Source organism: Balaenoptera ricei, chromosome 8 (genome assembly GCF_028023285.1).
Source record: "Balaenoptera ricei isolate mBalRic1 chromosome 8, mBalRic1.hap2, whole genome shotgun sequence".
Classification (NCBI taxonomy): domain Eukaryota; kingdom Metazoa; phylum Chordata; class Mammalia; order Artiodactyla; family Balaenopteridae; genus Balaenoptera; species Balaenoptera ricei.
The window spans coordinates 7,218,114-7,238,102 of record NC_082646.1 but is presented as its reverse complement, the minus strand read 5'-3'; the positions used below and the strand labels follow the sequence as shown (position 1 = coordinate 7,238,102).

The 19,989-nt window shown below is 54.9% G+C and overlaps 2 protein-coding genes across 12 annotated transcripts in view; one reads left to right on the top strand and one right to left on the bottom strand.

Annotated features, from left to right (window-relative positions):
* Positions 1 to 719, top strand: part of ST3GAL4 (ST3 beta-galactoside alpha-2,3-sialyltransferase 4) — a 35,913-nt gene extending 35,194 nt beyond the window's left edge. For all 8 annotated transcript variants that reach the window (XM_059930081.1, XM_059930080.1, XM_059930078.1 and 5 more), the window contains 2 exons: positions 117 to 260; positions 532 to 719. In XM_059930081.1, coding sequence (XP_059786064.1) covers positions 117 to 260; positions 532 to 618 — 231 coding nt within the window. In that variant the 3' untranslated portion in view covers positions 619 to 719. The remainder of the gene's footprint in view (positions 1 to 116; positions 261 to 531) is intronic.
* Positions 720 to 9,063: 8,344 nt separating this feature from the next.
* KIRREL3 (kirre like nephrin family adhesion molecule 3) overlaps positions 9,064 to 19,989 on the bottom strand; it is a 557,121-nt gene continuing 546,195 nt past the window's right edge. For 2 of the 4 annotated variants that reach the window (XM_059930070.1, XM_059930071.1), the window contains exons 14-18: positions 19,689 to 19,724; positions 16,334 to 16,441; positions 14,831 to 14,940; positions 11,005 to 11,091; positions 9,064 to 10,534 (exon numbers count right to left, since the gene is read on the bottom strand). In XM_059930070.1, the coding sequence (XP_059786053.1) occupies positions 10,091 to 10,534; positions 11,005 to 11,091; positions 14,831 to 14,940; positions 16,334 to 16,441; positions 19,689 to 19,724 (785 nt within the window). In that variant the 3' untranslated portion in view covers positions 9,064 to 10,090. Of the gene's footprint in view, positions 10,535 to 11,004; positions 11,092 to 14,111; positions 14,389 to 14,830; positions 14,941 to 16,333; positions 16,442 to 19,688; positions 19,725 to 19,989 lie in introns of those variants that run through there. The other 2 variants (XM_059930072.1, XM_059930073.1) reach the window with 2 other exon arrangements.

The following is a 19,989-nucleotide window of genomic DNA, read 5'->3' as shown; positions in this document are numbered from 1 at the left end:
CAGCACAGATGAAGAACATTTCCATGATGCTAGAAGGTTCTGTTGCAGAACGCTGGCCTAGAGGTGCTGAAAGAAGCAGACTCCCTGTAATACCTTCCCCACGCTTCGTCCCTCAGAAGCCCACCACAGGGCTGTTGGCCATCACCCTGGCCCTCCACCTCTGTGACCTGGTGCATATTGCTGGCTTCGGCTACCCAGACGCCCACCACAAGAGGCAGTCCATTCACTACTATGAGTATATCACACTCAAGTCCATGGTGGTAAGTGGTCCCTGCTGGGGAACTGGGTGGGGCGGGCCAGCCTGGGGACACGGAGTGAGTGAGGATGGTCCCAGAGTCAGCTCACCATGAGGTCACACAGAGAGTCAGATCTGGAACCAAGGCATCTGGGCTCCCAGGCCAGCGTCCCCTGTATTCTGTCTGCCTTCCGAGAGCCGGCATGGGGAGCGGAGCTCCCGGGGCGTGGGCTTACGGGGAGGACCAGGGAGCTGCCTAGGAGTTCCTCAGCTGGCTTCCTTGGCTGTCTCCACAGTGGTCAGGCCACAATGTCTCCCAGGAGGCCCTGGCCATCAAGCGGATGCTGGAAATCGGAGCCGTCAAGAACCTCACGTACTTCTGACTGGGCAGGAGCTGTTCCCATCCGCCTGCTCACCCTGCCGAGTGCCCCCGTCCGTGGCTGTGGGGGGTGCCCAGTGCCAGCTTGGACTCAGCCTCCCCTGCGTGGGGAGGAGGCCAGGTCTGAGACGAGGCTGTGTCCCTGGCTGCTCTGGTGGAGGCCAGATCGGGTCAGGGTGGCGGCCGTGAGGCAGCAGGAGCCCGGCCAAGGCACGGGGCTTGTTGCCGTGGCATCCCCTCTCTGCCAGCGCCGGGAGATTATTTAACGGGCTATTTAATTAAGGGGTAGGAACATGCTGTGGGCTGGCCCCGTGGCATCCAGAGAAGGGGGCATATTACAGTGGTCTGCTCACTTTTTACACAAAAGTGATGGACCCACTACGGCCTAGACCCAGAGCAGGCCTCCCAGGAGGGCGAGGCGTCTGGAGTGGGCGGTGCCCAGAGTGGGTGGTGCCCTCCAGAGAAGGGCTGCTCCCTCCCAGCAGGCATGGGAAGAGCACTGGCACACGGGTTCCATGGAGGAGAGGACCTAAAAGGGGTTTCAGACTTATTAAACTATTTTTCCTAAAACAGAAGCAGCTGTGATACCCTGTGTCCTTTCAGAGGGAAGAAGACACGGGTGCGTAGTGGGCCACAGCGGCGGGTCCCTCTCCCAGCCATGGACAGGCTTGTTAAAGACCCACTGGGACCCAGAGTGGGCCAGGGTCATTCAGGAAATAATTATTTACTGAGTACAGTGCTTGGTGGGTGCCAAGTCGTGCTTTGTCGCCCTGGCGTAGCAGGCAAGCAAGTGGTGCCCCAAGCAGCCCTGTCTGCTGGACACCGAGCCTGGCATCTGCATCCTGGTTTACCTTCCAGAGGTAGGGAGGGGCAGGAGGATGCCAGGGTAGAGTGGCAGCACCCTCTTCCACCTCCCTTCCTCTCCCTCACCAGCCTTTTTTCCAAAATCTCATTCTGGGAGGTGTGTGTTTGAGGACAGGGGTGGAGACAGACAAAGAAAGCCAAGTTTCCCTTCTCAGATTAAGTGGGAATCATAAAATGGAGTTTACAGAAAGTCCTGCCAGTGGCCCAGGCAGCCAGAATTGGGATAGGCAGGGCATGGGCGGCGTCTGAGGGCTTGGCAAGGCCTGTCAGCCAGTCGCCGAGCCACAGGATGAAATGCTTTTGCCCTCCCCCAGTCTCTAGAATTGATACAGCCCTGCTGTTTGCCTGTCTCTACCCCGCTTTGTTCCTCATCTCCCCAGGCCCTGCTTAGCTGCCAAGTGGGCTTCCTGCCACTCTCACAGCTGTTCCTTTACATCTGGAGCCAGGAGGGAGAGCTGGACCTCCCCCAGAGGGAAGGGACTCACAGCTGTGTTCCTGGCTTTCTTGGAAAGAGTTGAAGCCTTGAGGTTTTGAGACAGCAAGGCTGGGACAGGACCGATAAAGAGGGGCAGAGATTTGGGAGCAGCAGAGGACCACTGCAATGCATAGACAGAAGCCTGGCAGAACACTTTTGCTAGCTGCTCTCCCCCCAGGGGAGAGGGGGAATTCTGAAAGCAAATTGGGCTGCAGCCCCAAGCCCCCTCCCCTCTCCACCACACGGGCCAGCTCCATCCCCCAGGCTTTGTCCTGGGGGGCCTTGCTGACTCCGACAGGCGTCACAGGCGTGAGTGTGTTCGGGGATCTCAGCTCTGCTGATTGCTGATGCTTCTCCAGCTGCTTCTCGTAAGGGTATGCATGGGAGTGTCCAGTTCCCCGTCCAGGCCATTGAAAGTGGCTGTCAGCACATATGATCCAGCTGTCCTGGACTGGGGCCACTGCCTGTTACTGAATGTGCCTAAACTCGAGCCAGAATCCAAACTCATACCCCGCCCCAAACTCCACACGCACGCATGCAGACACAGGAGCGGTTTACGTTCTTGCGTGAAGCCTGTCATACCACATGCAGACATAATCACATCCACACATGAGTGTGTATGGGGAGGGGGTGTATACTCCCCAAAGTGGCCATTGTTCCCTGGGGGGTGTGCATTCTCCAGGGTGCCCCAATCTAGGTGGATGGAGGCAGCACCGCTCAGCTAAGGAGCAGGCAGTGGAGCTTTGATGTGGACTTGCTGGATGGGGTTCTTTGGCGTTCTGAGAAAGGAACTTCATTCTTCAGTTAGCCCGACCGATGTGAATGAACCGCCGGCCAGCCAGCCTGTCTGGTCCTGATTAAACCGTGCCCCGAAAAGGAGGCAGGCGGGGAGGCAGGGTACAGCAGAGGGAAGGCACTTGGGTGCAAGTCCACAAATCCGGGTCCTCCACCGGGCTCTGTCACTTAATTCTCGACGACCCTGGGCTGATCACTTCTCCACGTCTCTGCCCCAATTCCTACATCCCTTGAAACAAGAGGGAGGGTCCAGCCCATGAGGACCACCTATGCCGGAATTATCTGGGCATAATCAAGAATGGAGATTCTCGGGTCTTACCCAGGCCGCTGCGGGTACGGCCCAGGAATCTGGAATTCTAACAAGCACCCGCAACCACTGCTCCAGTCGTCTAGACTACAGGATGATCTCACGGACCTCTTCCAACTCAACGGTCTGCGTGTACAGCCCAGCCTAACCCCCGGAGCCCTTGAGCCGCGTTAATTAGGCGCACGCGCGGTTTTCTTCGGCGGGAGGGGGAGGGGGCGGGGGCGGAGGCGGGGGCCGGGACGCGCATGCGTCGTCCGCGCGGGCGCGGGACCGACCCCGTCAGAGCGGCGCTCTAGCGCGGTGCGCGCGGGAACCTCTCGGCGCGCTGAGAGGCCGGCGCCTCCCTGGCAACCGGTTCCGGGCCTGGCAACGGCCGCTGAGGCCTCGCCCGTCTGCCCGGTTTGCAGCGGAGCCGCGGTTTTCCCAGCAGGTGTCTCCCTGGGCTCGTCTGAGCTCCCGCTGGGCCTCGTTCACGTGACTTACGTTGACTTCACCGCAGGGGCGGGGGTGAAACAGACTAGGACTGGGAGGGAGCGGAGGAGATCTGCTCCGTGCAGTGTAGACTGTGAGGTCCATCTCTCCTCCGCAGAGGCCCGGAGAAGAGGCGGGACTCCCAGCTCGACCTCTTAGCTGGGCAAGACAGAGTTCAGGTCTTTATCTAGCCCAGGAACACATTGAAATGATATTCTATAGTCACATCAAGTGGCGTGTCTTAATTTTGAACACTTAGGGTTTTATTTACACTTTCCGAGGACATGAATACATCCAACTGCCTTACCCCAGAGACTGGCCAGCCTGCGAAGAGTTTGAACTCGGAAGCAGTTCCGTCCACGAGGCAGTTAGGTGTAAGCGCACACACAAGCGTGCTCTGCCACGTAATCTGTAAAATAGTGATTACGCATGCCTGTCTCACAATGAAGCTTTAAGGATCTAGTGGGAATATGTCTGGAAGAACATTGTGTAGACTGTAAAGTATGACATAAATATTAGATTGGAAAGCTACCTTGCATAATGGAAAATACCGGAAAGCATATGGGACAAGTGAGGTCCATCTGAAGGGCCAAACGTATGCCCAGGTACGGCTAATTACAGAAAAGTCTTTGTCCTCAAGTCACCCACAAGCTAAGGAGAGGAAGGTTAAGACATTGGTGAGCGGACTCGAATGCAGGCTTTGCAGAATCCGACAAAGAACTGTGAGTTCAAACTGCTCTCTGGCAGTGGCTTTCAAGTTGAAGTCAGACGCTCTTAGGGGTTTTTGGAGAAAGGGGTTTCTTGGGTGGCATTATCTGTTTCCATGGCATGCAGCACACCAGGGTAGGTTCCCAAACTAAGGTTGAGAAGTACATCTTCAGAGTTGGTAAGCTCTCCCCTAAACCATCTGACCGTTTTGATGTCTTAATTATAGCTTCAGAAAACTATTTGTTAGTTTTGAGCATTTCCATGGTTTTGTACCAGACGTGGTTCCAGGAAATCTTTCCAACTTAAAAGTTTAAGGAGGGATCTATGTGTGCGTATGTCAGTAGGTATATAGCCTGTTTTCCTGTCCAGTTCTTCCTCAGTGACCTTCCCTCTCTTGTTAGAGTTTGTGGAGATCCTGCACCCGGGAAATGAAGCGGGGAGATGAACCTTGGGTCTCATTAAATGTCAGATTTGGGGGGAGCCCAAATGTATTGGAGGGCTCCACCTCTTAAAGTAAAGGGATTGCTGGGAGCAGGCTGGGGAGACCACAGTCCTGTCTAGGAGCGTCAGCACAGAGGATCTGACAAAAGTTTTTAGGGAATACTGAAAGTTGGGAGCCAGATTTCAGGTTCCCAGGGCGGACCAGTTGAAAGTACTGCACCCCTCAACGGAGGCGCTGTTTCCTCTGGAGAATCTTGCAAGACTGGGAGGGTGGAGTTGGCGGAGGGAATGAGAGAGATCACCCCAGGGGAATCGAAGTTGGAATTACTGAACTAAGCTGTTCCAGAACCGTCTGTTATTCTGAGGTTTCCTAAAACACTATTTATGTACATCACCAACTTTAACACTTAAGGAGTGTCTTCACTTGCTTAAAAATGTGTTTCTCTCCTGAGGAAAAATATCACAAGGGGACAAGTTACAGTCTGGTAGGGAGATTCTCTCCATTTCTGTTCTTTTTCTCTGTAGATTTCTGTTCCACTTGCAGCCCTGCATGGCAAGAGAGCTAGGGAAACTTGTAAATAAAACTCAGGAAGTTCTCATCTGAAAATTCTGCTGTAGAAGTCCTCAATCCTTATCTGTATCACTTTATCTCTAATGCCTTCTTCATTCCGTATTTCTCCCATTAGTGTCATGAATTTGTTTTCTAGTCCTTGGGCAGCAAGGCTGTGGCCCTTTAATTTCTTTACAAAGGTGGTCAAGGTGGTATCTTGAGCTCAGTCCCCTGGAACTTTTCTTTGCCTAGTTGAGGGGGGATGAATCCATTCAGGGGAATGAATCCCTATATTCAGCTCCTATCCTGAGTAGCACTTTTCCTCTTGCATAATGGGGAGTAGATTTCAGAGAAGGTCTATTTAATAAGACCCCACTTCTCCCTAAGAAGACCTGTTTCCTGAGACTTCACATACCTTGTCTTTAAACATGAATACTTTAGATTCATCACAAAGAAGACAGCTATTAAGGAGCATTATATGAATGTTCTCATAGCATTCCAAGATATTTCCAAGGGTCATAGATTGAGAAGCAGTGGAAGGAGATTCCTTTGTGTGACCGGGGCTCCCTGATCAGTGAGCTCAAGGGAGGCTTTTGGCCCAGGGGTTGAGGCTGTTCCGGCCATGTGGGTGGGCCGAGTGGGCTGGTCCAGAGAGGAGCTCTGGGAACATGGAATGGCAGGCAGATATGGGCACCTGGGATGTAGACCAAAACTCAACAATGGATCCTGTGAATGGCATGTTAGAGAGGGAAAGAGTGGGTGGTCCTCTCCCTAAAACACAAATGGATTCATCCAGGAAAACAAATCCTTATTTGTTTTTTCCCAGTTTATGACCTAGTTAGGAAGATGGAAACATAGTAGGGGGTTGGGGAAAAGATGATTAGAGCCTTACTGGGTGTAAGAAGTAACTGTCAGAGCAAGGGAATGTTTTATCAGTGACTCAGAGATCGCTTGTAGTTTCGATGCTGAAGCTGTAAATGGCTGGCCTGGGGTTACAGCTCCTAAAAACAGCTTCCTTAAGAGGCTTCTAAAAGGCTTTTTTAAAGGGGAAGTAAACGTCAAGATTTAGTTGAGATGTCATCAGTTTATGTCTAAACATTCATGTTTCTTTAAGCAGGCACCCCCAAGTGGTATTTTAAATAAAAATCTATATGCAAATTAGGATAGTTTTTATTTAAATATTTATACTTTTATTTTAATAAAGAGTTGATTTTATAGGGAAACTTACTAGAGAAGAAACTAATCACAGGACTCCCCCTCGTCTTTTTTTCTGGCGCCATCATAAACCGAGCACGATACCTGGGAAGGGCTGATGGGACTCCTGGAGTGTGTACCTGGCGATTTCAGTTCTGATCCCGTAATAGCAAAGGCCACGGTGCCTCGTGTATGCCGCCCCCATATAGGAAGCGAGAAGCGGAATTCCTGTTGGCTCTTTTCTCCTGTTCTGAGAAATCTCCCAAGGGCTGCTTCACATTTGCTGTTATTTCCCCCCGGGTTCCTCTCCACTCCGGAAGCTCAAAGGCAGCTTCAAGGCCTATTCCTTTAGAGCACTGTTTCAGTAGTCTCCATCAGAGATGGATTTGCTGTGGTGCTCTAGTGCTTTGTATGAGACCATTTCCTGTTCCATGAAAGTTGAAGACGTGATGGAAATAACCCTGGCCTTTCCAGACCGATAGTGAGCCTGAGAGTCAGAAACTGGGCCCCCATCCAGTGACTCGGAGCCAGTAACGAATTGTAAAGCTATCAGAAAACTGGGTCCTGGCCTTGGGAGGGGTGGGGGTGATTTGATACACAGACGAACTTTCCCAGGGCGTTGTGGTCTTTCCAGGTCATCTGGGGACTGGCGGTGGGGGATGCCAGTCCTGCTTCCCTGCTGGAGCTCTGGCCTGTCCTTGCTCAGCCTGCCCCCGAGGGGGTCCCAGCTCATGGCCTTCAGCGTCGGCCGTTTTCATCTTATTCTAGGATGAAAGTGGCCTTGGGTTTGCACTGTAGGATGGAAACATTTCACAGAGGAAATCACATGTTTAAATCTCGTGCTGTCACTTGTTAGCTCTGTGACCTTGGGCTGGTCTTTTGGCTTCTTTAAGTTCACTCCCTCGTCTGTAAAATGGTAATACTTGGTAGAATTGTGAGAATTAAATGATTACAAATGTGAAGCACTCATTTCAGTTAAGTTGAAATCACCTACAGGGAAATTCAGGGCTTCCCACTGCCTTAATTTTTTTAATTTTTTTAACACTTCCCTTTACCAGCTATTTTGTCCCCTCACTCCTACGTGAGAAGTAAATGGAGTCAGAGGGGTTGAAGGACACACACTGCTCAGGCCAGCATCCTTCTCAGTGCCTCAACGGTCCAGAGGCCACCAGAGCCTACTGATTTCCCCTGCCTACGTTCATCTCTTTCACCAGGGCCTTTCTTGTGATCTCCTACCCTTTCGGCGATTCTTTGCTGTATTTGTGCCTCGGAGAGAGCTCAGGGGGTGGGCCCCGTGTAGCGAGTCTTGACTGTGCAGCCCCATCTTCCGTGATGCCCACGTTCCCACCCTGGGAGTGTCTGAGGCTCCTAAGGGAGAAGAGGGTTCTGTTCTCCAGGAGATCAGATTTCTTCCCTGTTCTCCAGGTTATTCTGTGCCATAACCTTGGGTTCCAAGAAAGAATGGGTACCTCCATCCTATTATAAGTGCTGTGTGTGTGTTGGGGGAGGATGTGGGCAGGGGGTAAGGGGCAAGGTAGGCTGTGGAGAAGCTTAGGAGGTAGATTTCCCACCCACCTCCAAGGTGGGGAAGACTAGGAGAAACGAATGGACAGATCCTCTTAGGTCATCCTCTTCCTTATTCTAGCACACCAAGGCATTTTGCATCTGATCTTAGATCCTTACTCCTTGCTGGCAAAGGCAAAACGTATATGGGAAGGAAGAGAACTTGTCAAGATTAACCTGGAGCCCACAGGCATCTGTGCTGGGCCAGAAATGGTACCAGGAGCAGGATGTGGGGCTGGGATGGGATGTACACTTATATTTCTCATCCGTTTCTACTACCTCAGGCTTGGGTGCTGCAAAGGAAGACATCTAAGGAAGTGAAGGGTTCTGAAGCAATAGGAAATATGGGGGAAGCAGAAACATCCTCTGGGTGGAGGCTCTAGGAAGGCTATGTATACCATCTGTGGGTTGGGGCCGTCCAAGGCATCAGTGGAGGAAAGAAGCAGAGACTTTTGTGATGAAGGTTCCCAGGGTGGGTAAGGACTCCCGGGGAAGGTTGGAGGAGAAGGGTCTAAATCTGAGGAGGAACCTCCAACCTTTGGGACAGTGTGGGTTCTCCAGAGTTCCATTTGAGTCCTACCTGCAGAGATAGCATCCTAACTTGGCCCTGTTTATCCACCCTAGCCTGTCTGCCATCACCATGTCAAGCTTTCCACCCAAACAAAGCCATTCTTAGAACATCATCTGAGTCTCAGAGTGTTGGGCTGCTTGGTGGCACAGGCTCTTTGAAGAGGGCCTCCTCCCCTGAACCCCCAACGGAGGGAGCCGCCCTTGCAGAATATAGCTGAGAGAAAGGCCTAGAAGGACCCCTCCAATGTGCAGTCTGACCCCTTGGCCCCTGAGCTGCACTTGGCATGAGTCAGGCGGTTGGTGAGGCCCGGTTTCATGCGCCCTCTGGGTTGGGCACATCTGCAAGGAGAGGAGTCGGCCCATAGGTCCTATTGTCACCACTGCCAGAGCTCTCCACTGCCTGGGAAAACCAGATCAAAGCAGGGCAAGGCACCCTGCGTTCCCAAAGCATCCTCTGAGCTCTTGGGGTCTTGCTGTGACTCTGCAGGAACAAAAGAATAGAACGCATCTGTTGGAGGAATGACCCCTAACATTTATTCTCAGGTGGCAGGCAGGAGTGAGGTGCAGATATGCTTTCTCTCTTGCCCCAGCAGCCTTACTGAGGACAGGACCATGGTTCCTTGTGTGAATCTAGGCTCAGCTGAGAAGGTGAGTCTCATCACCTTAAAGGCCTGCCCCCTAGTCCCCTCAAACCCCACAGATCCTGGGACACAGTCTCTCCAACGGCTGTTTAAAGAACCCTGACCAGAGAAGCTCTCACACTCCTTATATTGACTCCGAATGTGCAGAGGGGAGGAGGGGAGTACACGAAGCAGGGCTGGGTGGGGAGGCTCTGAGTCGCACAGCCTGGCGAGGGGTCCCCGAGGGTCACGCTCCCCCCTCCTTCCCTCCCCCTCCCTCCCAGACGCCAGTCTCTGATTGGGCCAGTCCCACCTCAGAGTCGAGAGGTATCCAGTCCAAGGACGGAACTGGCAAGTATGGACACAAAACACCGAACAAAGTGGGGGTGGGCTGCGGGCCAGTGTGGCAGCCAGGGCCGCTTCTGGCTTCTCAGCCTCTGGGGTCTGCACTAGGAGCGGCAGGGGGCGCTGGGGTCTCTGGGGCAGCTCAGTGCCGGCAAGCACTTGATCCCCTGCTCCCCGGGGCTGTACAGGAGCACAGGCACGGTGGGAGTCGGGGGAGAGCTTGCGGGCAGCAAGGGGCAGAGCTCCTCCGAAGCCCGGAGCATGGACCGCAGTTTCACGAAAGCAGAGCTGTAGCTGCCTCTGGAGCCTGTGGGAGGAGCAGGTAGAGGAGGGGCCGCCCGGAAAGGGCCGGGGGCCCGGGGCGGCCAGCACGGAGCCCGCTGCGCTCAGCGGCGTCCTCTGGCCACGTCCCCACCTCCACGCCCCGATGCCCTGCAGCTGGGCCCGCATTTGTGCTTGATCGGGGCTGCCAGGAGGGTGGTGGCGGGGCCGTCCTGGAGGCGGCTGCTTCCGGGGTCCTCTGCAAAGTCTCTGCAGAGCCAGGCCGAGCCCCCCCACCTCGGTCCGGGATCCTCAGACGTGAGTCTGCATCCGCCGCTGCAGGGGCCGGCTGGGGTCGGAGTTCTGCGAAGATGACTGGGAGTGGTGGGAGGAGGAGGCCGAGGCCTTGCTCGCCTTATCGAACTGCACGTAGCCGTCCTGCTTGCCGCTGCTGCTGACGCTGCTGTCGCACTGCGTGTCCAGGAAGGAGCTGCTGTCGCTGAGCGAGCCCCGCTGGAACTCCCGCTCACAGAGCTCGATGGACGAGCTGCCCGTGCCCAGCACGAACCTCTGCCCGTAGTCGTAGAGGCGGCCCTGGCCGCTCAGCGTGCTGTAGATGTTGGTGAAGGACATGCCCGTGGGCACTCGCTGCTTGCCCGCGGGGCGCAGGTCGGCCTGGCAGCCGGACAGCGAGATGGCGGGGGTCGAGTGGTGCTCCTTGAAGGTGTTAACGCTGTAGTAGCCATTGGTGGGGTCCTGGGGGGCCGGGGGGAGAGCGGCGTCACAGCGCCGGCCGGGCGCCAGTCCCGCCCTCCACGGGGAGGGCCAGGGACACACAGGAGGAAGGGGACAGCGGGAGAGGTGCGGGGGGTGGCGGTCGGGAGGGTCAACCTGGGCAGGATGCTGGCAGGTGTTCAAGTGGGGTCTTGACCGGTACGTTTTGTTATTTCAGGGCAGCTCAAGGCCATGTGAAAACCAGGCTTTCATTGTTTTTTGTTTTAGTCCGGAACTTGGAAACGTTATTAAAAATGTGATTGGTGAGGAAGTCGTGGGAGGGGAGAACTGTGAGAGCTCAGCCTTAACTCTCTCACCTCCTTGGTGCTGGGGCGAGAGAGCAGGTGCCTTTGTGGGGGGCTGTCCCTTCTATCTGTGCCTGGATCTGGGGCCTGGGTCATCAGAGCTGAAGACCAGATGCCCGGCGTATCGTGACCCGGGGCTCTTCTTACCTTCAGGTTCTGAAACTCCTTCTCCTCTTCTTTGAGCACCTCCAGCTGCTTCAGGACTGAGTCTTGCTGGAATTCACCCCGGTCCATCTACAACCCAGAAATCGCTGCTCAGTGGGTAGGAGGTGGGCTAATCGTCCACTTCCCCCAAGGAAAAGCCGGAGAAATGCACTCAAAAGATGCTTGCCATCTGTGCCTCCCCCCCCCCCCCCCTTCTCACTGCCTGGCCCCCCGAGGCAGGTGACAAGAGTCTGGAGGAGATTCCAGATCTCACTGTTGTTCTTGGACCCCCTAGCCCCACCCCTCCTGAGAGCCGGAGACAGAGAGGTGGGTGGGTGCAGGGCAGGTCTCTGAGACCCACCGCCTTCCTTCCCGTGGGCTACGGTTATCTCCTCCAGAGATCTCGCTTTGATTTGGTTCAATTCAGTGAGCGTTTATTGACTTCAGGCCAGGCATTGTGCTCAGGGCCAGGCAAACAGAGGTCAGGAGACATTACAGAACAGCTGTGCTCATCAGGGAGCTGGGCCCGTAGATAAATAACTGCAGAAGCTCTGGGCAGGGATCGGGGCCCCGCAGCTCCTCAGCGGTGCTAGGCTTCATGACGGCCTTGAGAAGGAATCAGTGAATAACTACCTCTGAGGTGCTGGCAGCTAGGGCCTCACCTGCCATTCACAGCAAGGACTTAGATTATTCAAAGTTATCTTCCTGAACAGAGGCCAGAGAGCCTGGGGACAAGGACCACTTCCTGTTTCTCTTTGGTTCTCCAGCACACCTGGTACAGTGCCTTACATACTGTGGTCATTGACCCAAATCCTTTTGGAGTGGAATCATATTTAATTGTGTTTTATTCATTCTTTGATTTGCCGGTGCCCTGCGTGGTGCCTGCCATACAGTAGGACTGTCACAAATGTTATGTTTATGTCAGATGAATGAATGAAGTGGCATGGCGCTCAATTACCGGAAATTAAAAAAATAATTAGACCTAAGGTGAAAAGTAAAGCACACTTGGCACACAGTGGGGTTATTAATGAATGTGAACAGCCACAGTGGTTCTGGTCCTGTGGCACAGAATGTTCTTCCCATGTATCCCTTCTGCACATGACATGATCTGGGCCAGGTTCCCACCCACTCTCAGAACTGGCATGTGTCTTCTCCCTTGTGACTCACTTTCCTGACCTCTTTTTGGAGCCCCACAGAATCAGCCAGCGTACTTCCATCCTGTCACTTCCCCACTAATGCTGCTTTTTTCATTTTCCAGTAAATGCTGTGGCTCTATCTGGATTGAGTTCTTCTCTTCCACCAGATTCAGCTTCTCAGCCCGCCTCTCCTCAGTGTTGGGGCTGTATCGGTGCCGGGGGTGAAGGGAGTGGCGGAACGAAGGTCTCCCCAAGGGGAGCCCTCAGCGGGTTCTTCTTATCTCCCACTCTTAACTGACGACTGAGTGACCGCCCCCCCCCTTCCCTGAGGGTCTGGACTGGAGAACAGTGCAGAAACAGTCAGAGGCAGTCAGACTATCCCAGTGGGAGGGAATGCAAGGTCCCCAGGGGATGAAGGACAGGTGTGGGTACTTCCACACTAGACTCAATAAATCTCATCAACAGAGACGTCCATTCCTGCCCAGGTCTGGACTGTGGTCCCCTCCCTTGTAAGACTGACCGTTCAGCTGTGTCAGACACTATGTTAGGTCCGGGCGAAGTAGACATTTGTCCCTTTGCCTTTGAGGAATGCTGGGATACTTGGGGAGGCTGACGTGTAATTAGAGAAATGCACTATGAAAGAGGAACATGCAAAGTGTTTGGGGAGAGCACCAGGAAAGTGCATAGCTCTGCCAGCCATGGTGGGGCAAGCCTGGAAAATTGTGGAGGAGGTGACATTTGAGCTGACTCTCAAAGGAGAATGTGAAATTCAACAGACAAAATCAACGGGCCGAGGGAACAGCAGTGCAAAGCCTCCGAGGTATAAAAGACTCAAGGGCTGGGAACTGCAAGTTCTCCGGGGTGTCGGAGGGCTGGATGCATTTGGCAGGAAGATGGGGCTGGACAGGCCAGAAGCCGCTTCCTGCTGAAGGGTCTTGATGACCCGCCTGGTGCTGGACTATCCAGTAGATCTGGAGCCACCGAGGGTCTTTAAGTAGGACGGTAACAGGATCAGATTTGCATCTTAGAAGGACCCTTTGTGGGACTCTGGAGGGTGGAGAGTAAAGTGGTGAAAGATTAGAATGTGGGACCACTTGGGAGGATGATGTCAGGGACCAGGGGAGCCGTGGTGAGGCCTGCGCTGAGGAGTTACAGTGGAGAAGAGGCAGGAGCAGAGCTCGGAAAAGATTTTGAAGTGGAATTGTCGGGACCTGAAAATCAACTGGATAGAAAAAGAGCAGCAAACGTCAGTTCAATGCACTAAACGTTGGTGAGCATCTGCCAGGGACCGTGGAAGGCCCTCGGGACACAGGGATGAGTTAGGCAGCTTGCTCACCATCTAGTGGAGACAGATAAGGAAACAGGTGATTTCACAGCAAAGCAAGTAGCTACCGTTCCTTGAGCCCTCACTGTGTTCCACTGGCTCCAGCCTCTTCAGGGGTTCATCCACTGAGCCCTCACCCCGACCCCATGTACCATGACCTTCATCCCATTTCCTAGAAGAGGAGACTGAAGCACAGAGAGGCCCATGCTCTTGACCCACCTGCTTGCTGCTGCTACTGCAACATATTATAACCGTGACACAGTAGGCACCAGAGTTTTCTAGCAGAGTTTTCCAGGATTTTGTTTGGACAGATGGATGGGTGATGGTCCATCGATGGGGATTAGGAGGAGAAGTGGCTTTGGGGTTGCTGGAGAAGTTATGAGTTTAAAGCAATCCACTTCCCAAAGAGGAACCTATGCTTGTTGCAGACTTCTGGGGAGATGGGGGGAGCAGGGCATGTACTGAATGTTGATAACATCTATGTGTGGAGGATTCTGTGTTATATCACAACATCTTATGGCAATCATGCACATCTTCTCTCCCTACCGGACAGTGGGTCCCTTGAAAGCTGGGACTGCATCTTAGATGCCTTTGAGTCTCCGAGAACCCCAAGCACAATATAGTAGACACACAATAAATCTTTGTTGGCGGAGAATACAAGCACACTTCGTTTTATTGCGCTTCACAAATATTTCATTTTTTATAAGTCCAAGGCTTGTGGCAACCCTGCAGAGGGCAAGTCTCTGGGCACCATTTTCCCAAAAGCATCTGCTGCTCACTTTGTGTCTCTGTGTCACATTTTGGTAATCCTCGAGAATTTAAGACTTTGTCATTATTATCATCTTTGTTATGGGGATCTGTGATCAGTGATCTTTTTTTTTTTTTTCTTTTTGGCCACGCCGCACGGCATGTGGGATCCTGTGCCCCCTGCAGTGGAAGCGCGGAGTCTTAACCACTGGACCGCCAGGGAAGTCCCTGTGATCAGTGATCTTTGATGTTACTATTCACTGAAGGCTCAGATGATAGTTACCATTTTTTAGCAATAACGTATTTTTTAATTAAGATATGTACCTTTTTAAAGACATAATGCTATTGCACACTTAATAGACTACAGTATATAGTATAAACATAACTTTTGCATGTACTGGGAAACCAAAAATTTCATGTGACTCACTTTAGTGTGGCCTGGAACCCAACCCACAGTGTCTCCTAGGTCTGCCTGTAGATGCCTGGCCTGTTACGGGCGGAGAAGCACATCTTGGCTGATGCTTTGCTTCTCAAGGACATCCAGAGCATCAAGAAGCCTCTGGTTCTGGGAGCTTCAGGGCACAGAGGTCGGGGTGGGGCGGGGATAAGATGACATTCTCACCATCAGCTGCTTGATGGTGGGGTGTTCCTCAGCCTCCCGGCCAGAGGCAGGCTCCTTGTGGACAATCTCCACCCGGATGTCATTCTTGGCTGACACGACACCTTTGAGATCTGGACATAAAATAGGAAAGTGTAGATGACAGAATCAGTTGTCATCTCAGGCATTAGGACCTGAGATGTCAAGCTCTCCCCTCCCCTCCAGTTGACCCTCCAGCCCCTGAACTCAGCAGTTTCAGGGCCCGCCTGGTAATAGAACCTGTCTGGACGTGCCATGGGCTGTTGGGACCTCAGAGTACTTTCTCTGCTGGCTCCTGGTTGCACCACCCTCAGCCTTTCCCTGCTGCTCCTGTGGCATGGGTGGCCATCCCCAGCCATTCGGCCACCTGGTCATCCTACTAAATCCTCACCTCCTTCTAGAAGTCTTCCCTGACCTACTCTACCAGGCTCTGATCTCTCTGTTCAGAGAATCACACGTCTGTTAGAAAGGACCTTGAGATTCCATGGTCAACCTCCCGCCCAAAGCAGAAACGTCCCTGCACTAGTGGTCCAGCTTCCGTAATGGAGAGCTTACGGCTTCTAGAGGAAGAAGCCCATTTATACCTGGAGAGCTCTGTTAGAAAATTCCTGCTGAAATACGCTCCCCTATGATGTCCATTGAGTGGGTGGTGAGGGAGGGCCTGAGACCGCATCACTGGGGGTCCTCAAGAGAGCAAGGCTGCTCAGCTTGGAGGGGAGGACACAGGCAACCTTCTTCCAACACGCGAAGGCTGCCGAGCCGGGGAGGGAGCAGGCTTGCCCTGATTATTCTTTTTGTGCCTTACGCTTGCAGAATGTCAGAGCCGGCGGGGCCCCCGAAAGTCACATCAGCCGACCCCTTGCTATTACACAGGAGAGAACCGAGGCCTGGAGTGGCTGTGGCTTGCCCAGGGTCACGGGGTGGAAGAGGCGGGACCACAAGACAGTCTCTATTGTTCCCCACCGTCTCCACTGTCCCATTTACCCTTTCACGTGTCTGTCTAGCACACGTAACTTCAGAGCTACGCCCAGGACGGAGACTCCAGGCCCACACAATTCAAGAGCGCATCAACACCAGCATTTTATGGCCAACGACTAAAAGACCGTTAGGAGTCCGCACAAAGCAATTCCTTGAACGCCTTTTTCTTTCCTGTGTGGGTGACCTGCTTTTCTGGTTCGACTAGCAGATCTTGGAGGGCAAAGATCACCTCCCCCCACCCCCCCACCCTGGGTTTCAATACAGTTCCCGATGGGTGGAGAGTGCTGCGTGTGTTCAATCCGAGGTGCTAGCTGACGGCCCTGCTGCATGAAGTTCACTTCCGTCCAGCTGCATGTGAAAAGGTGCACGAGACCCATCCCTGCCCCAGCAGCTCACGGCACTGGTAGGGCCCCTGCTCACTGCACGCCTGCCTACTTGCTCTCCGGGGCAGTCTAAGCCTGGCCTTTTTCTCTGTCCCCCTCCCTGAGCTCCCGGGTCTCCCTCCCGTACTTCTCTGGGAGCGGGCACAGCAGAAGGCCACAATGGTTGCCAGAAGGACGAGGAAGGCCACGCCAGCTCCTACGGCCACCCCGATGATAACGGCCATCGGCACAGCCTCTGTGGGAGAGAAGCAAGCAGGCTGATGAGGGAGCTGGGACAGCCCGCTCTCCCCCAGGATCTCACCCAGTTCCTCGGGTGCAGCCCCTGCCGAGCTGGGGCCAGACCACTGCGCGCGGGCGCTCCTGGGAAAGGCCACAGGGGCCTGGGCAGGCGCGGGCACAGTCCAACAGGGGTCAGCTCGGGCGGGACACGGTGTGGCGGAGAGGGCCCGGGAAAGATGGCAGCAGTGGTGGGGGGAGAGAGGCAAGCAGACACAGGGAGGGGAGGGGAGCGTCGGAGGTGAGAGGCAAGGCTGGTACACTGAGCTCTCCGAGGTGATAAGCCAGGAGAGTCGTTAAGTCCTGGCTTTTCTTTGGAAAGCGACCAGGGTCACTGCCGCTGTTTGTTCGCTTCGCTTTTTCCTTCTCTCCCCTTTCCCAGGTGCAGAGGGTGGGCATGGACCAGCAGCTTTTGGAGAGTTTTCAGGTCTGCGGCAGCTTCCCCTCCGGACCTGGGCATCACAGGTGGTAACTGCCAGAGGCCACGTCTTAGGGGCCGGAGGGCAGGATCACAGCTCCCTCCACCTCTTTCTGTTTTTCTTGTTTCTTCCCTTTTTTTTTTTTTTTTGGTCGCGCTGCATGGCATGTACTTCCCCAACCAGGGATCGAACCTGTGCCCCCTGCAGTGGAAGCGTGGAGTCCTAACCACTGGGCCGCCAGGGAAGTCCTTCCCCCCACCTCTTTAAGGAGAGATGCCCAGTCCTGTTCCCTCCTCTCCTGGGCCAGTCCTCTGGGCAGGAATCCCGGCACCCCACCCCGACAGAGAGGCACCTGGAACTCCAGCTAGACAAAGCTTCACTCCCTGCTGAGTTCCTCTAGTCTGTCTCCTGCCCTAGCCAAGTAGAGATGGGGGTGGGGAGGGTGACGTTAGGCTGGGGTGGGCGCTCTTCCAGACAGTCCTGACCCTTCTGTGTCTGCAGAGGGGGCCTGAGCATATGATGTGGGGCCCTGAGTAGTCCATGGGGGGGATAGAACTAGAGAATGCAGGGGCAGGAGAGCTTAGGGCTCAGAGAGTCCAAGCCTCCCATTTAGAGATGGAAACCTTGAGGTCCAGAGAAGTCAAGTGACTTGGTTAAGGACACACAGCTGCCATAGAGCCAGTGCAAATCCACGTCTCCTCTTATCCACCCCCCTCATCCTGCCCAGCTCCGCACACTGCGTCCCATGGCATCCTACAAATCTCACATCCTCTGTACAGCCCAGAGCAACGTACTTTACCTCTCTCTCTTTTCTTTACCTGTAAAATAGGATAATTACAGTGCCTGCCTCAGGGCGGGTGTCTGGGGTTTAGATGGGTGAATGCAAGCAGGTAAAGGCTGGCACAGAGCCTGGCACCCAAACTGATCCAAGCCTTTGCCCTCGTGTCTGTGTGGGAAGGAGGACCGCAGCAGATGCAAGGATAGGAAAGACCCTTTTTGAGACTCAGCTGCTGCCCCTACCCACGCTCTCAGTGTGGATGACTGGGGACTCCAGGTATCTGTCCTGAGCTGGAGGTTAGCCTCTCGCCTCTCACTGTTGTTTTCTTTAAAGAGCAAAAGAAAGGAAGAACCCCGCAGACCCTGGCCCCTGGAGACGCTGCTGGGAGGGGGTGGGGTCCCTCTCCCGGAAGGAGCGCGTGTCCGATGGTTGGCAGTGTTGGCCGTCAGGCTGGGGCTTTCCTTCCAGCCCAGGACAGGCACACTGGTGCATTCATCACCTGCCTACTGGAGCCCAAGACCCCTGTAGGGGTGGCAGGGGAGGCGACGGCGAGGGTGTGGGTGCGACAAACACTCGGGGACTGAAAATGGGAGGCGTTTGGGCTGGTCTCAACAGTCAGGGGTGAGACAATGGACTTGACCTCGGCCAGCCCTGTAAGCTTGCTCTGACAGTGAGATGGTTCTGTCTCCAGGTTTGAATTCCTCTAGGAAAGGAAAGCCACGTTGGAAGTTCATTGCTTCTATGCTTTTGAATTTTATTGATTTGAGTTGAATTTAGTTTCTCCTAGATTCCTAGGGAATTTCCTTGGAAAACTCGGGTCGTGTCTCAGCTGAGCTCAGAGCCAAAGGATGACGGTGGAAGGGTCCTTAACCTCTCTGGGCCTCAAGGTCTGTGAAACCAGAGGACCAGGGAAGCGGTATCTAAGGCAGCTTCTGCCTCTGGCGTCCGCATTTCCTTAAGTTGTTAACAGCTGGGGGGTTGTGGTGGTAGCCATCTTATCTGGAGGACTGTCCTGAGTGGGTGGGCGGGGGCAGAGGGAGAGGGTTCTGGGCGGGGGACCCAGGGTGCAGGCACAGAAGAGATGCGAGACAGAGGGTGACACCAGCTCAGCGCCAGGAGTGGCCCTGAGGGGCGTCAGGGAGAACACGGCAGGCGTTGATAATATGTGCCCCCCTTGAGCCCGCCTGTGCCCGGCCTGTCGCTCTTTAAGGGGCTGTCCGCCCAGAGGCGAGGGGGCGAGCGGGACCCACCAGGGACTTGCTGAAGCTCCTTCTGGGCCGGTGTGGCGGGAGAACTAGGGCAGGGGACCCCACATCTTCGTCATGGCCTTTGTCGACCCTGTAGGGTCTGGCTTGCCATGTCCTGATTCTCTTTTCTGGGTTTCTCCCTGGAGGGTGGGGGGCAGTTGTCTCCTGTGGGGTCCCAAGAGAGAGCAACTCGAGCCAGGGAGCCTGGTGACCCCCTTGCTGCCGAGCCCCCGGGGAGAGAGGCACTGCCCAGCGGCCTGAGCCCGGGGGTGGGATGACAGCCCCACGGGGAGTGCAGGAGTGCGGGGAGGGGCCGGCCAGCAGAAAGCACGGGGTCAGCATGGATTATGGCAGGCCTCAGCCGGGCTGGGCGGCCCGGGTGTTCTCGGAAGCGATGGCCAAGCTGGTGGTGATGGTGAGAAGCGGGGGTCAGGCGGGGTGAGCTGACCCCAGGGGGGAGGAGTCAGGGCTTCAGAAGAGGAGGGGCGGGAGGAAGGACGGGGAGGGGCCAGAGCCGGTGCCCTGGGCTGCGAGGAGCCTGCGGGGGGCAGCGGCAGCGGACACAGGCCTGCGGGGTCTCTAGACCCATGCTGCCTGGAGACCCTCTCCCTGCTGCTCTGACTGCACTAAAGCCTCAAGACAGGGGGGAGGGCAGAGAAGTTAGCGGCTGCCCTGGCCTCCCTACCCACACTTTGGGCTCCCTCCCCCACTAGCCCAGCAGTCCCTTCCCCCATCCCGGGGAGTCTCAAGTCTCCTTCGTACCTGCTTCCAGCCCGGCTCCCGACTTCATTTCCGAACCTGTTTGGAAATAAAGCAAGCGTCCACAGCCAGGGCCTGGCTGGCCAGGGTGGGGTGGGACTGGGGGCGGGGGCGGCCCTCTGGAGGGTCTGGGGTGGTTGGGGGCTCCCTCCTGCCTCACGTCTCCAGGATGCTCCACCGATCCGGGCTGGCCGAACTGAACCTGGAGTTCGTTCAGACTGACTTAGAGACTCCAGACGGGTGGGACGAGAGAGAGAGGTCAAGGCTGGGGTGGGAGTTGGCTCTGAGGAAGGGGGGGTGGTGA